The following is a 17,113-nucleotide window of genomic DNA, read 5'->3' on the forward strand; positions in this document are numbered from 1 at the left end:
CCACAGTGAAAAAACACAGCAGTAATACATTCAGGAGGAAATGTTTGTAATACTGGGTTTTTAACTCTCAATTTAGTTCTGGCATTAATCCGTAATTCATTCTAACAAGCAGGGAAGCTGCAGCTCTTTATCAGAGTTAAAGGTTTCTCAAATACCTCTCAGTTTTAGTCTAGCAATATCTAACCATTCCCAGCTCTCTCATTACTTCAAAGTTGCTATACCACCTTTATGTATAACATTGCCAAAATCATGAATGCTGGCAGGCTTTACAAATACAGTTGAAATTCCCAGTGGAGCATATAAAAGCATTTTACAGAAGTTCAGTGTGAAATTAGACCTAACTTAAATTTTTTTAAAAGCCAAACCTGAGGATAAGAGATGTATTTTAGGTAATTTTATTTAATTACATAAAAGTCCTTAATATCAAATAGATTTATTTTCTGTGTGTGTAACACGTATACTAAATATTTTGTAGTATTAGAGACACTTATGCTTTGTGAGCTCTAATAAATTCCCTAGATAATCTGTCTGCTACTCAAGAATTATTTCTGCTCTACAGAATCATCAAAACACAGAACTCTTGCATGTAAGCACCCAGATGAAATCAACTGTAGTCCTGCATGCAGTTTATCCACAAACTAAACTTCACAGTACCAGGATGAAAATGTAGTATAGAAACAGAAGAAAGCCAAGTAGCTGTCAGAAGGAGTTAGTAAGAAGTTTTGTTTTTCATCCGTAATAGTTGGCAAAAATCCTGCTTGTTGCCAGTAAAAATATTGGAAGTGCCTCAGTGTTTTGTGTGAAGAACATTTTTTTGGTATAGTTTAGACAGACTTTTCAAATTCTTGTGGAACTCATTTCTTCTTCAAGAGCTTAATTTTGGTTTAATAGTAGTCATAAATCATGAAATGAAAAGGGTAAGTTATGTAACGGTAGCAGATTTTGATCTATCTTGTATGTAGCATTCATTGCCATAGAAGTGTTTTGGTTTATAATATTAAATCAATAGCAGATCTCTGTAACCTGGAAAATTTTAGCATTTATAACTAACCATGTGATGTTCCTCTGAGGCTGGTAACACCTTCATTTTTCTTTCTGCATACTGCCTTTCTGTTGGGACTTATTATGCAACCAATGTATTTTTTGGAAAGTGTCTAATAGTCAATTTTAGATGAACCAGAAACAAAAAAAAAAAAAGCTCAATAGCACCCTTCATAGCTCCCTCACCGTTGTTTATTCTGTCCTGGTTGGTTCAGTTATGTACAAATACCGTAAATATTAGTGGACACCACAATTAATTTTGAATGATGTGACTGCTAAATGGGAGATAACGTTCATTTGAATGATGTTTAATATAATAGATACCAGCAGAAATTCATAAGCCAAAATTCCAATCTTTTTAATAGGAGACAGATGACTACCGGTATTTTGACCCCAAGATGCTACGAGGCAGTGACAGGTGAGTTTACTATTAGTTTTGCATCTTTCCTTTGACCCCATGAAAAGGCTAACTTAAGAAATCTGGTTTTATTTTCCTTTCTGACTGCAAGTAATTAATTTTAATCATTAATTCTAAGTCAAGATGGTTAGTGTTGAAGAAATTCACAATGGGAACTTGGATCAATCAGATAAATTTTTATAACACTGCAGAAAAAATCTTTTGTTCTTGTGACTGAACATGCACATTGGTTCAGTTACAGGAATATGTACTAATATGTAGCAATACTAAATGTTAGAATTCTTTATAGTTGTACTGGTTGGTTTCTTTGAAACATTGTGGGTTTTCACTGTTAAATTAAAAAGTTTTTGGATAGTGCAGCAAAATCTCTTTTATCACTTTTGAAATAGTTACAATTTTAATTTGAATACAGCCCTTCTTTAGTAACTTGTTAGTAACTTTGCAAAAGAATCATTAAAAATTGACTGCATTTGCTGTTGAATAGACAGGTGCACATTTTTTTTATTCATGTGCATGGGAGGGAGAGTTGGATATAGTTTATTTTGCCATAAAAGAGAGGAAGAGGAATTACATTCAAAGTTTATAAATTTCTATCTTTTGCTTTATATCTTTGAGCAATAACTGTCGCTGATAATATCACCTCTAATATCCTAGAAACAGAGAAGATACTTAATTTTAACATACCTTCTAAAAATAATTTTCATCTGAGCTGTAGGAAAACAATCCGCTCATTTCAATGCAGGGTTATTACAGGACAAATACGGATAAAGTAGGTTCAGACTTGATGTTAGTTATTTGCATTAAAATCTGTCTCCACTTCCTCTATTCTTGAAAGATGGAAAGTGTATTTCTGACATTGTAAGAAGTAATAGGAAACAAATTTCAGATAATATATATGTTTTATTGGAAAGTATTATTACAGACTTTATAATTTCAAAGATAAGCAGATTTTGAAAGCATCAACGAAAAAACTGGCAGTATTTTATGTTTCATTTTAATTGCAACTTTCATTGTTTTGTTATGCTTTTATACCATTTTTGGAGGATTTTGTGCAAAAGTGCAAAGAATTGTTTTATTAAAGCCAAAGGGGTTTTCTCATGTAAATGTGCATTTTTACCCATTCCATGTATTTCTTATGTTCCTTTAAGCACTGTAAAGATACACATTTACAGCAGTTCATAAATCTGCCATTCTGTGTAGCTATAATAATCATCATAGGGAAAAAATTTTAATTTCTGGTTTGGGGTTTGTTTGGGCTTTTTACATAAACTCAAGTTACATTCCTTAAATTAGATTTGAGCATGACAACAAAACTCTAGTATAGTCATATAGGGGTTTGTCTAATTCTCCCTTCAAATGATGATCAAGAAACACAGGTTAGCTGGCTTGACAAAATATTACTAGTTTAAAATAACAATATAAAATAGCATAATTAATGGGAGGGTATTAAAAAGTGATTATTTTTTTTTTTATAACCTACTCCTATTTTCAGAAATACTGACATTTATACCTATTATTTTTAAACAGAGTAGGAACTGCATTACTGTAATTCAGTCTTGGCAAACCAGTATCTTTATATCCTGTGTAAAGCCTATGTCAAGTATAAACAGGCCTTGCCCTTGGATGACACAGAATGTATGTGGATTTCTTATGTCATAGTCACATGACAAGAAAATTGGGCTAACAGTTCTACTTACAGGGAGGCTGTAGTATTCATGGCAGGTCAAAACAACATGTTAGAGGGAGCCATTCCCTCTTAAAACCTATTTTTCTGATACACTGGAATGTCTGTTGAGTCAATTGTTGGTCACTCAGAGAAAACTTCTTGAAATAAGGACAAAGATAAGTTGAAGGGGAAAAAGCAATGTTTTTAATCAGTGTTAGAACATAAGATGTATTTGACTACGTGGGGCTGCAGGCCAGTACAGGGCAGCGGAGGGTAGTGGTAGCATGTGAGTGAAGGGCGGGAGAGCAGACTGACCCTTCAGAGCTTTTGCTTTGCTTTTTCCCTTCCTCCTGAAGGCACGAGGTGATGCAGGAAGAAGAGGCTTCTGCCCCTCTCCCTGCTACCTCCTTGCGGCTGGGGTTCTGTACTCACACAGAGAGGAGGAGTCTGTACCACCCAAACTGGAACTTACCGCATTTTAATCCTATTGCTGTGACGCCTGACAGCAAAACACATACTGCTGCCTATAGTAGTTTTTGAGGTTTTGAAGCATCAGTAAGTTTATAGGCAGGCATGGCAAACTGACTGCCTTACCTAGTTCAGCTCCCAGGAGGCAGGATTGGTAAGGGTCATGAACTGGATGCTATAGCAGCACTATAGTTAAAGCTTTTAAGCTCTAAAAGAAGTGTTGTCGTAAAGCTTATGATTCAAACAGCAACCTTAGAACTGAAGTAAAACTCCTATTTACTCATGTACATCAGTCTGGTAAAACAAATTATTTTCCATAGTAAATCATTTAAATAAAATACTTGGAGAATGAATGCAGAAAGGCCATCATTGTTGTATTTTATATCTTTGTCTAATATTATATAGTATTGCGCAAATGTGTGTACATGATAATTTTGCATATTTATCTTAACATCTAATAAATTTTAAGTTGTAGCTTGTTTGCGTTTCTTTTTGTAGCTCAGTTCCAAGAAATAAAAATCCATTCCAGGAGGTAAGTCACGTAGAAATTATTTTTCAATGTTCATGTGTTAAAAAGAAATAAATCCTGAAGTACCAGTCATTTTTGATTATCATGATTAAGAAAATGAGAGGTCTTGTTTGCAAAAACCACTTAGACTAATTATATCTAGTATTAATTATAATTAGCTGTTATTCTGAAGAAGTCTTTTCATCTTCAAAGGACTACGTAAGCATTAACTAATACTGGAGAAAAATGTAGAAAATTATTCTGGAGGTAATTACAGGGATTTATTAATATCATAATTGGGTACTCAGCAATTTAAAACCCCTATTTTTATACCAGTCTTCAGAATGCTCTCTAGATTTAATCCTTTGTCCAGCCTTAAACAGCAGTGTCGACCACTGACTTAAGTGACAGTATTTTAAGCAGTCTCTGCAATTAAAGGAAAAAAGCCAAATAACAAATGTTGTCATTTTATACAAATGCCAGTAACTTTCAGTATTTTTCAACATAAATATTTGCAAATAGTAAAAGTCCTACTTATCTGATCTTACTACCAAGTTTCATAAGTAAAATCTTTGCTTTGGCAATATACAAATGTCTCAGATTTCTCTTCAAATGTCCTCATTATCCTCCTGAACAAAAGAAATACCATGCAGTGTCATATATATTGCTTGCAGATGGTCATAGCAAAAATGTCAGTAGTAACATAAAGTCTATATAAAATTCATATAGTGTAGTCAAACACGTTTGGGTAGTGAACATTAACAAAAACAATACAGCTATTCAAGTCTCCTTTTTCTATTCATTAACTGTTCTTTTTTAAACGTCGCCCAGAAAATACTGATGGCCATTGCCTGTAGTATTATAGATTATTACTAGTAGGAAGTGCAAGGGGGGAAAAATAATGAAAAAAGTGTATTCCTTTGTAACATAGGTATTTTATTTGTGTCCCAAATTAATTCTTAAGCATACATGGAAATATTTTAACTCTTCTTATGGTCACTGGAGACATCTCTGCATAAAAAAGTAACATGTTGAAACTGTGTATGTTTCAAATAGTTCTTAGTAGAAGATAGTGACATAGTAAAAGCTCTCAGCTTGCTATTCTGCATCCTACTAAAACTCTTCTATTATCTTTCGGGTAGGAAGCTAGTGGTTCTGTATCCGGTTCTTATCAGACTGCAGCATGATTAGGGTGATTTTTGCTGTAGGTTTAACAATTTGCTATATATTTTACTACTGAAATGTTAAGAACTTGAATGCATATTCTAATTATGTATGTGTTGCCTTTTAGGCAATAGTGTTTGTGGTTGGAGGCGGCAACTATATCGAATATCAAAATCTTATTGACTACATAAAGGTATGTGCACTTCTATTGGTTGTAGTCTGTAACTCACTGATACAAACCAATTTTAGCAGGTGTTCTCCAACACATAGTATTCAGAAGATTAAGTCTATGAAATTAGCCTTAATGTCCTTATTATATGCAGAGTCTAGGGAAAAAAGTATGTAAGAAATCAGTAGAAAATGTGGATTATTAATTCAGACCAACAAAGAATTACTGTTTCTGGTATTTTTGCTCATGTTGCACTTTTGAATTGAGTAAATAAACTGTATTCTGCTTTAGTTTGTCTTCATACACGTGAACATGGTTGAAAACTGTCAGCAGATTTAGCTAACTGAATTAACTTTGCTTCTGTACGGATACATCAAATGCTGTCAGTTTGGCTGTTCATAATTGAGAGTCCTGTCACTAGTTTTTGTTTGCTGTTGCTAAATAAAGCAGCTGTAGCATGTTGTAGCCTCGAAAGTAAGGAACTGCTCAGAATTCTCTAGTTTTCATAAATCTCACAAAAGAGGTACTACAGTGCTTTTTCGTATGCAACTTAGGAGTATGAAGTCAGTTCAAAACAAGACCTAATGGAAGCTCGTTCTTGATAGGCTGCATCATTTGATTCTGCGTAGAAATCATAAGAGGCATCATATGCACAAAGAAGAAAATACATAACCAACTATGTCATGCTGGTGTAAGAGATGTAATTTCTCTTGTTCCAGCTGGCCAGCCTAGCAGAACACATGTATACCAAAAATCCGTGCATGGAGAAAAGTAACTATGTCGTTATAGATCTTGGGGGTGCAGGGGTGGCATTCAAGCACTTTCCAGGAATAAAAAAATACAAACGGAACCTTGATAAAATTTTGAAGTAGGTAATAAATCATTTAAGAGCAGCAGCATACCATTCTTCCTTCCTGATCTTAACCTTGTTCATGGAACAATCATCCTGTCCTGCAGTGGACGGGATTGAGGCTTTTCACACAAAAGAATAAATATGGAGCATTAGTCACTGAAAAACACTTTTTCCCCAAAGCAAGCACGAGAGCTTTATGTCTAGGTAAATCTTGAAGAGAGTAAAGTCAGAACGTGTGTGCTGAGCTGTTGTCCCCCTCTAACAGGCAGCCATTTTGGAACAGATAGGGGATAGGAGAGGAAGAGGTCTGCAAGCTATAGAAATTATTAAGGCTCAGCTTAGCACTTATTCTTGATAACTAATTATAGCATTCAGTGGTGCATCTGCCTGTAGCAGAGCGCAGCGTGTATTTGTGATGTGTATTTGTTACTTCCTACTAAAATAAAACTCTGAATCCCCTGGAGGCTAATACACTTCTCTGCTATGTAGCTGCATACTGAGCTGAGGTTTGCTGTGTATGTATACATATATATGTATGTATACAGAGCATTTGTGCAATGACAAATTAAACAGTACCTCATACAAAGTGGTAGGAAGCTGAAGTTTCTGACAAATAAGAGGGTAAACAGGAGGACATTTGGTAAACAGATGGAGAGGACAGAAGGAACTGAAAACTACAGGAACAGTAATGTTAGATCTTATGGAGAGTCAGAAGTTGGACGTAGTTTTTCTTCTTCTGGAACCCGCGGACAGGGGTTTCCTCATCATCAGTTGTCACAGATGAAGGTTGCTGTATGTTTCTTCATCAGACTGTGTACTTGGTCAGTGGGAGATGACCTCCGAAGGGGGAAGGCTCCCTAACCTTTATTCCACCTCGCCGTTTGCTCTTGAAAAAAACCAAGAAAGGTTACTGCACCTCCCACCCCCTGGAGACTGGCCTCCCTCTCCCAGGTGACTCTTACAGGCTTTTCCATGTGGTACACTTCCAGCATCTGTTGTTTCACCAGATGTAGCTTATTAACTATTCTAATATTCAATCAGTCTTCCTCCAGAATAAAAAAAAAAAGAGAAAAATCGACAGCTCTGTTCTTGCAAGCAGATACCAGAAGGATTTTATTCATGGATTTGTTTTTCTAGGCACTATCTGTTTTGCCAGTTCACCTCTGAAAGCACAGAGAAAGTATTTTAAAAGTTTCTAAAACAGGAAGCAATGTTCATTCAGCTTTGACATTCTGGGGTTTTTTGTAAGAGAACTAAGAGGAACCCTCAAATCCAATTATTTGCAGTTCTGTGCTGGAATGGCCCATCTCACATTGTCAAAAAGCAAATATTTATAATGTCAGTAAGGCAGATTATGCCTTAAAATAGACATATTGGGCCAAGTTCAGTTCAGCATGCTGAAAACGTGTCATCAAAATCGAAAGCCATAGGGAGCCTCCAAGAGGAGGCTAGCATACTGTTTTGTACAAGAGAATTTAGCATGTCCTTTAATTGCCTTTAGTAGATGGTTAGAAAGGTACTGCTTGATAATCTGTTCCAATCTGTGCTAAATGATAATGTCTATCACAAGAAATTTAAATCCAGCAGAGTTTTTCAGTCATTAAAAAATACTGCACTTTGAAGAGTACTGAGGGTTTTTTCTTTTTTTTTTTATGTTAAGCAGTTTTGACTTGACTCCAATAATTATTTGGCGATATATATATATCTTTGCTTGAATGAACTGAGTAATTAAGTTTTAAAACATGTATGCTTTTATTTAAAATTACACTTTTAGAAAGAATATGTGAGACAGACTGGAAGTGTATATTAATGTATTGCAGAGTTGCCTGAAAAGCAACAGTCCCATTTCACAATGATTTGTATAGTTTAATTTTTTTTTTTTTTTTTGGTACTAGGCAGAAACAAACACTATTCAGTCATACTACTGAAAGCTGGAGTCTGTCAAAATACCAGTTTAGATCAAAACCAGACCTGTTCAGGCATCAAGATGAAAAAACTGGCCTGAAACAGGGGAAGATGTAAGCTCAAGATCCTGCTCAGCAATGAGAATAACTTATTACCACAAACCACTTAAAATTAATAGAGATGAGGACAAGGACTGTTAGAATTTGCTTCTGCTACTTTCTGCTGAAATGGCACAGTTGATAATATATATGAAACAAAATCATTTTGTCAAGGCTTATGTTCCTATTTTGCTCTTCATAAATAAGTTTTACCTAGCTAGTGTGGGGAAATGCAAAATAATTTAACAGTGAAAACAAATATCTCAAGCCTGTGCTTGAAGTTTGAGGAACCATAGGATTATTAGCCCAACACTGGAAATAAACTAATTTTCACTTCCAAAATGCTACCATAGCACTTTGGCAGCCTTCCTATCAAGCGAATACTGTTAAGCTGTTCACTGCAAACTGGGTTTATAATGCATGCGATTGAAATCAACCCTTTGTTTCAGAATCCCTTTACAAAAAAGTGCTGGTTTTAATGTCATCAACATATGGAAATGAATTACAGATTGAAGTTTTCAGGCTCTTTACACAAGAGAAACAGTAAATATGTTGTTACTATCCTTAGAGCAGTGCTCAGGTATTTTATTTTAGGGATAGGGTTTGCTCAAGTGAGATAGTTACCTTTCCAAGCCATTCATAGATACGTCAGAGAACTCAGCATTCTAATGAGTTTAAATGTGTAAAATGCCCCATTTTTTCCACTTTCTTTCTGCCTCTGGTCTCTCATTTTCCACTTCAATTTAATTACAGTTTTTTCCCCTCTGGTGGAACAGCTCTTCTTTTTCCAGCCAAAAGTGTAGGACTTCAACATCATCCAGTTTTTTGGGGTGGGTTTTTTTGGTATACAATTAGTTTAAGCCACTTCTGCTACTCTGTTAAACACTTGATTTCTTTCTGTCTTTTTTTTTTTTTTTTTTTAAGGGTAAACAAGGCAAACATGTCCTGTATGGCTGCAGTGAACTTTTTAATGCTACACAGTTTATAAAACAGGTACGTACCTTTGATAACCTCTGTAGTATTTACTACTTCTGTAACTGTGGTGACTTATTTACCTTTACATCTCTCCGTGGATTTTTAAAAAAAACACCACCACAACTAATTTGTGAAAAATTAATACATGTTCTTGTTATCTATTTCGCTTGGTCGAAATGGGAGTTTGGAGTCATTATTTTTAATTAACTTTGGAAGGCCTGTATTGTCACTGTGAGTTCACAGGTAATGCAGGTGAACAAGTTCACAGTAATTGCCTTAACATAAACCCTAATGAAAAAAATTACTCAAGTATTAATACTTTCACAAATAGCATGTCTTTCCAGGCTATTCTAGCAACTTTTACAAGTTAAAAACTGCCATGCAACTGTGATCTTTAAACCTTTCTCCTAATTTTTGCTATTTATAAATACTGGCCTAGTGGGAGCTTGATGTTGTCCATACCTAACTTAAAAATCAGTCTTTTAGTGCTGTTAAAAACGTTATCATCACCATTACTTCTCTGTGCCTCATTCCAATACCAATGCAAAATAAAAACTATTCATGGTGGTCAGCAAATAGCAGCCATTCGGTAGCTGTCAGCACCTATGCTTTTACTACCTACTAAGATGAGAATAAACTGTTACTTAAAACTACATTTTAAAGAACTAAATTAATTCTTGTTGCACATGAAGGAGACAAAGGGTACTTACCAGCTTAGAACTCTTCAGTCAGCTTAATTAACTTTTTTGTTGACTTGACTGCGTACGCTGCACCTTTACCTCGGAGATTTATTCAATCCTTTTAATATTTGAAGCTCAGATTCTCTCCTGTGAGGGTAGGCATCAAATATTCTATTACCAGCATACTTCTGGTTGTAAGAGACAACCTAAGCTTATAGGACAGAAATATTTACACTATGAACTGGATATTAGTTTGACTGACAGAATAAGACTCACAACCTAACAGTTTTCTGTCTCTTTATGTTTAGCTGTCCCAACTTGGCCAGAAATAAGACTGAAACACCATTACGTGGATGACAACGTGACACAAAGAATTGTTACAACATTCAGATTTCTTCATATCTATAATTTTGTCATTATATTAAAACTTAAACCCATGTCATTAATATGATAACTTTTAAAAAAAGATCTGTAATTAATACGGTGTATATCAACATTTCAGAAATAAACCTTAAAACCTGCTATATTTTTGGTGGGGGTCAGTTTCCCATTATTACATTCTAAATGCAGTATTAGCTATGGTACGTGACAGAGCTGGCTGGAAAGCATAGCGTTTTCAAGTTCTTACGTACAGTTTCCGTTACAGTAAACAAAGCAATAGCTTGAAGAAAAGGTCAAGCCTGTCTTTAGGAGATGTGTTCTTCTTGAAAGCCAGACTATCTTTATTTAACAAAATTGAAAAGGACAAAACTGCCTTTTAGGACCACAGACAAACAGCCTTAGTGCAAGAGAACTACTACTTCTAGTTCTTACCCTTTTATTTTACTAATGTCATTATACTTGTACTTAGATTTGTGCGGTCTTTGCTTGATTGTCCAAAGATGTACTTGAAGATACCTTCAGTGCAAGTTTCTGATACAGTAATTTAGCTTTTCTCTTAAAGCTAAGAGAAAATTGCTTGCCTACGCAGTCACAGTTTCAAACTGTAAAACTGTGAAATCTTTAAGTTTTCTTCTGCACTTTTTATTGTAACTGCTTTGACTGTTACGTTTGGGAAGAAACCAAGTCACACTCACAGAACAGCTCTTAACTCTTTTATAAGCAGACATTTAAAATACAGTTTTTAACAATTGCATTAGGTAGGGGCGGTTTAGTAGTTTAAAGAATCTCACAATATAATTAAGTTTTGCCGGTAATGATAGCTCTGGAGAGTGCGTATGGGAATTGAGAGAAGGTAACTACATTTCTTTTCGGTCTTTGCCTCTAGAAACATCCTCTCTGGAAACTGCACTGCTACTGGTGAAGCAATAATATGTCTTCAAAATAAGACCTAACATACTCAAAAAAATGAAAACACTGTGGGTTTATTAACAAACTGTGAGATCATAAAAATTACTGGCTTATTGTAAGTTTTTCAGCAGTGTTTTTTGCACTGTTCTTCAATGTTGAATGTTAATTTTGCTCTAAAGGCAATACTTTTTTCCCCAGCTAGAATTTTTTTTCAGAACATCTGTACAAGAAATGCAGTTGATCAATTCCTTAAAAGTATCACAGTAAGAATCTGCATAATCTAGACTATGTTACCAAAAAGTAATAATGTTAATTAATTATGTTGGCTGAGTCTTGTAAGCTACTCCACACTACTATTATAACCTTCTAACTTTGCCAAGCCAATAAATATATTTATTGTGTTGCTAAATACAGTTGTCGTATGTGAGCACTCTCCCATATTTCAATCAGCAAGGACTCACTGTGTCAAATGCAGTTTGTTATTCTGATTCCCTATAAATATACTATATTTGTTAGTAAAAACAAGGTCAAAGTGCATTTGGAAAAGAAAATGACATTTAAGGTGTTTATTGCTTCCTGTGGGAGTTCATTCCAGGAGCTTGAACTCATCCATCCCCAAAAAAAATCTGTGCTTCCTACGCCAAGAGTTTTTAACCTTGCAGCTGACAACCAACTTTGAAAAAAATCTGCTGACTGCTTTTTGTCTTGATCTGGTGGTAGCCTGTGATACAATGGACCCTGCTCATTTAAACCAAGAGCACTTCTAAATCACAGCGTACAGGATTTGCTGTTTCAGTAAACTATGTAAAGATACCAGAAATATACTTTGGTGTCTGTGTTCAAAAACTTGACGTGCAGTCTTTACGCTGCTGCTGGAGGCAGGTTTTGTTTGTGCCCAGCTTTACAGCTGGCTCTTCAGGTCTGTTCTGTGAGCATGCACTGGCCAATTTGGCATTTGGTTTTTTAAGAAATAAATAAATACAGTTTTAGTACTTCAAACATTCTTCTCTTTCCTTTCCAAGCTAGTTTTCTGGTTTTGTTATATTAATAGTCCTAAAGCTCTCTGTTACCATTAAAATCTCAGATTTACCGCTCATCATACTTCTTCCCTTCTGACCCAGCCTGAGCTATGGCATGCTGGTTTTTGTTACATGGCCCTTCCCCTTGAATCTCTCTTGTGCAATTAGGAATGTAGGTGGTTGTAGAAGTCTCCATGGTTAATCTAGAGGCAATGTTCAAAGAAAGCTGGCTCTTTGGCAAGCTTATTCAATTTATAGCCAGTCACTACGCCCTTCACATCCTCAAGGGTCCCTGTGCTTAAAGGAGAGGTTATGCCTGGCTCAGTGAGTCTTTTAAGTAAAATAGTACCAGCAGCATTCATGTTGCTAATAAATATTTTAGGTGGCTGCATGAAGGACCAGGGAGTTTTGGAACTTTTCTAGTCTCGTCTTCGTTAACATACCTTCAGGCACAGCCAGCTAGCAGGGCAGTGCCTGCAGCAGCTCCGGCTTCACATCTCAGGACTGGCAATTCTTCCTTGGGGTCTACCTTCCCATTTAGGTACGCAAAAGCAGCACAAGGCTGAGTTTCAAGTGCTCTACTTCTTCTCAGGAAGAAAATAAGCAGTCTGGTCTTCAGCTGTGGAAAATTGGCACATCTGTCTTTCCGGAAGTATAGAGAAGAAGTTTTACAAATGGTTGCATATACTTACCACTTAAGAATTAATTCACAGTTCAAAACAATAACCCTTCACTTTCTTGTTTTAGTTTGAAGGTTTTAGAATATTTAGATGGATAATTTGTGAATGAACAATGAATTTAGTGCCTTTGTTTTTCACAATTAGACACTTTTTTAAAAAAAGAAAAAGTAACAATAAAAAAAGGAAACAATCAGAATGAGGTAAAGAAACCTCTGGAGCCCTCCATGTGATTTAAATGCACTTACTAGTGTAAGGCTATCTGATACAGACCAATATTTATTTGCTTTGTTAGAGGAAAACGTTACTAAGATTGATGGTGTTTACATCAACCTGAATGGAAAGTAAAATAGCTGCTTTTCCCCAAAACACAGCAGTACTTAGATAACAGGAACGTTGCTAGCATTGACAGTTACAGAGCCAACACGGTTATGCAGACAAAGCTCCGTGTCTATAGGCAAAAACAGCACAGCACTTACCTTTGCACCTAAGTGACAGAGCACAAAGTGGAATTGCTTAATGGTTAGTCCAGTGTGCTGATGGGAGCAATCCTAGGAATAAAAGGTTTGTAAGTAGGTACATAGGAACTAACTTCAAAGCTATCACAACTAAGTTCTTCAAATCTGAAATAAAAAGTGTTGGGCCAAAACAACCTCCTAGCCCTTCCTTCCTGGCAATCAGTGGAGAGACCTACTCGCTCTCCACGATTGCATGGTTCCTTAGTTGTTACTCATTGCTGACAGGTGGCTCTGGCTCACAGAAAATCAAGCTTGGTCAGTGTCCTCATGTTCACAGAAAAATTAGCCACAACAGCAATGATTTCTCTGTAACTTCAGAGATCAGAGAAAATGTTAATAATTTTCTTGCAGTGAATCAGTAGATGTGTTGACCCACCTCTGTTTTGTTTGGAAATGGTTTAGTGACCCTATTCCATGTAGAAATCTCAGTCATTTTCAGCAACATTCCAATATATTCTGCTCCTTAATGTGGTCACATGTCACTGAGACATGCATGCCCTCCTTCAAAGGCATCGAAAAATCTGCATATTTAATCTACCAATGCATCATAATTTTTTTTCTAAAATTATAAACCCTTAAGTAGTTCAACTGCCACAAGAATTTGAAATTCTAATTATAAACTTTGTAGCGTTCCCTTTATCTGCCAGTGTCTTTCTCCTTCTGAAAACTAAGCAGGTCAAATTTTACATTTTTTAAAATGTTCTTTTGAACTTATCCCAGCTCCTGCTCATAATTGCATAGGTTGGCTTTCTTGGTTTGGCAACAGAGGAGCAATCTTTACCCTGTGAAACCAGACACATCCCCCAAAGCCTCAGGACTTCAGTCCCCAGTCCTACTCCCATCTTCCCAACTCATATGCGTGTTTCCTAATTTTTGGCAATCTAAGCTGTAGATCATAGGCATAATGCTTTTAAGGAAAATTGCTTTTTAGCATCTCAGCATGGACGTGCAATGTAACTTATTTACTGCTCCAAATTCTCACTTGTATTATGTATGTATCATGGAAATTAACCTGGATGAAAATGAAGTGTCAGAATTTGACAAGAATTGGTGTGGATTCTTTCCAGATTTGCTGAGAGGTTTTGTTTTGAATTCAGTAGTAATGATCTGATAAGAATACAGTTCTCCGTAGCATCTCCTGTAGCTAAAACCATTCCACCCCTCTTTCTCCCTTCCCCAAATTAATTTATAATATCTTCCCCCTACATATAGACCTTCAAAGGTTTTGAAATTATACTGAAGATTGAGTTTTAACAAATAACGGGGTTACTCCTACTTCATTTTGGGGAGTAAAATTACACAGGCCAGCTCAAATAATTTTTTGTGGTGGACTTAGCTGTTTAATGTACTCCCTGAAATGAATCATTTGTACTTTCAGCTACAATGGCAAAGCTTTCTCAGTCCTTACTGCATCTCTAACAAGGAGAATTGCAACACCTTGTATAAGGTGCCAAATTTGGCACTTTATATATGACTAATGTCAGGAGCTCTACTCTGAAATATTTATTACAATGCAAGCATAGTGTTACATTGATATAAAACTAGAACCCAAGCATTCAATCTGATATAGGCCTCTCAAAAGACTTTTTAAACCATAAATGAACACATACAGGTTTTATCTGGTTCAAATACCAATAACTGTGTGTGTACACTTTTTCTAGACCACAAATATGCACCATATGAAATAGATTGAATAAGGGCAACATTTTCTTCCATCTATAGATTCTGTATGATTGGTGTCTTCCTACTTGGTTTGTTTGCTCTTTTATGCATTTTTTACAAAGACTATCAGATCAGGTCACAAAACCGTGCAAGGGAGAGATATCAGCCAAAGATGATGGATTATGACACAAAATGTTTCACAGGCAAGCACACGAATTTTTGTGTAGAGCTTGTCTGTTAGCAAAGGTAATTGTTGTATTGCCAGGTTTGCTAGCACTGAAATAAACCCTCTCTTTTTATATGTGAATGAAGTGAAACACTGCTGGTGCAATATTTTCTTCGGATTCCTTTACTAGTATGTTCCAGTCCTCTAGGAAGTTCTCTTTTGCTTCATTTTCCTGGGATTGTTGACAGCTAAACCAGTGAGCTCCAGCTGGGATGTGAAGTCACCCTTGAACTGGAACATCAATCCATTTCCCACAGATCGTTAATCAGCCATGGGCCCTGTTCACTCCGATATAGTTTGAATTGGGAACTCACAGGGAACAATACCTACTCCTAAACATTGTAGCCTGTCCAGCTGCAGTACTGAGGATAGGTTTTTTTCTTCCCCATGACAAAAGCTTTGGCTAGCCAGCCTTCCCTCACTGTAACCACGCTCTGATGAGTTCTTTGAAAGCAAACAATGTAAAGATAAGCACTGCTACACAGGGAAGGTAGCTACATAAATCTACCACCTGTGGGGTTTATATCTCCATCAGTCTGGAAGTCACCTTTGTCATACGAGGGATATGTGGTAGTTTGAAGGACAAGAGCGAGGAAAAACCAAACAACTGAAAATCCTCTAGGAGTAAATGTCAAAGACGACAAACGCACTTTGTAGACCCTCACTGTGCTGCACGATTGTTTTGCGACTCCCATTGCAAAATTGCACAAGTCTTCGCCAGCCACATCACCAGATTTCCGATGGTTCTGCAGACCACGTTTCTCCCCAGGGGAAGCACCTGGTCCATTAACCTTGCCTTGCATAGGACAAGAAAAAGTGGTGGTGTTATTCAGCCTAGAGCTCTCGGGGAGAGGAGCATGCGCTCACATTTTTAGCCACACTCACTCCTTGCTGGAAAAGTGAAATTTCTGCAGGCTCACGGCCCAACATGAAAACAGGTGAAACAAAAAGAGGTTGTCCTTCTGCAGAGCAAGTTCACTATTTTTTTAACGATAAAAACTCTCACTTACTAAAGTTTCTGTCTTTTTTTCCTTACCTCTCCCCCTCAATTCACTGCAATACCCATGATCAAAAGTACAGTCCCTATACTTTAGGATAGGATCCAGCTCAGTCAGACAGTCAGTGAAAACCTGATGAAAACTGATGTAGTTTTATAATTGTGGCAGTCAAACCATGAACACCAAATCCATGATGTTTTCCAAATTCTTTTTCCTCCTTTAGGTGTCATTAGCAATTTGTTCCGCTATTCTCCTGGCCTGGCCTCCCGATGTGCAGTCTCTATCTGGTCAGGATCTGGGCTTCAAGCGCCAAGCTCACCAGTATCCCAGCCAGGCTTTCTACGCAGCCTGACAGTTTGTAAAGTCCGTCCATCAACACTGGCATCAGCCCTAAATTACATAAGGGCCTTAGAAACCTGTTCCAATGTCCCAGCAGAGACAAGGATTTAGCCCCCAAATGCTCATATTGATACCTCAAAGGAAACAGCTAGTTCCCTTCCCAAACCCACAGAAATATTTGTACATCTAAAGTTCCTGAAGCAAACACACATCAAATTTAGAAGAATCTTTTGGCACAAGATGACCTTGCTTTCTGTTACCTATTTCTAATAAACACTCATTTTGGGAATGAAAACAGTGCTAAGAAAACAAATGCAACTCTGGCTGACTTGGATCCAGAAAGGATGAAACCTGGACTGCATTCTTTGGAAATTTTCACAGTAAGAAATCAAGGACAAATGTCTCTATCAGTTAGTTAATATGTCACATTTTGATGCCG

The 17,113-nt window shown here is 36.5% G+C and overlaps 1 protein-coding gene across 1 annotated transcript in view; it reads left to right on the forward strand.

The window, feature by feature from the left end:
* Window positions 1–10,467, forward strand: part of SCFD1 (sec1 family domain containing 1) — a 51,928-nt gene extending 41,461 nt beyond the window's left edge. The window contains exons 21-25 of the mRNA XM_054827052.1: window positions 1,407–1,459; window positions 4,092–4,125; window positions 5,393–5,458; window positions 9,215–9,283; window positions 10,254–10,467. Of these exons, the coding sequence (XP_054683027.1) occupies window positions 1,407–1,459; window positions 4,092–4,125; window positions 5,393–5,458; window positions 9,215–9,283; window positions 10,254–10,277 (246 nt within the window). The 3' untranslated portion in view covers window positions 10,278–10,467. The remainder of the gene's footprint in view (window positions 1–1,406; window positions 1,460–4,091; window positions 4,126–5,392; window positions 5,459–9,214; window positions 9,284–10,253) is intronic.
* Window positions 10,468–17,113: the final 6,646 nt, after the last annotated feature.

This window comes from Grus americana, chromosome 5, assembly GCF_028858705.1.
Source record: "Grus americana isolate bGruAme1 chromosome 5, bGruAme1.mat, whole genome shotgun sequence".
NCBI classification, from domain to species: domain Eukaryota; kingdom Metazoa; phylum Chordata; class Aves; order Gruiformes; family Gruidae; genus Grus; species Grus americana.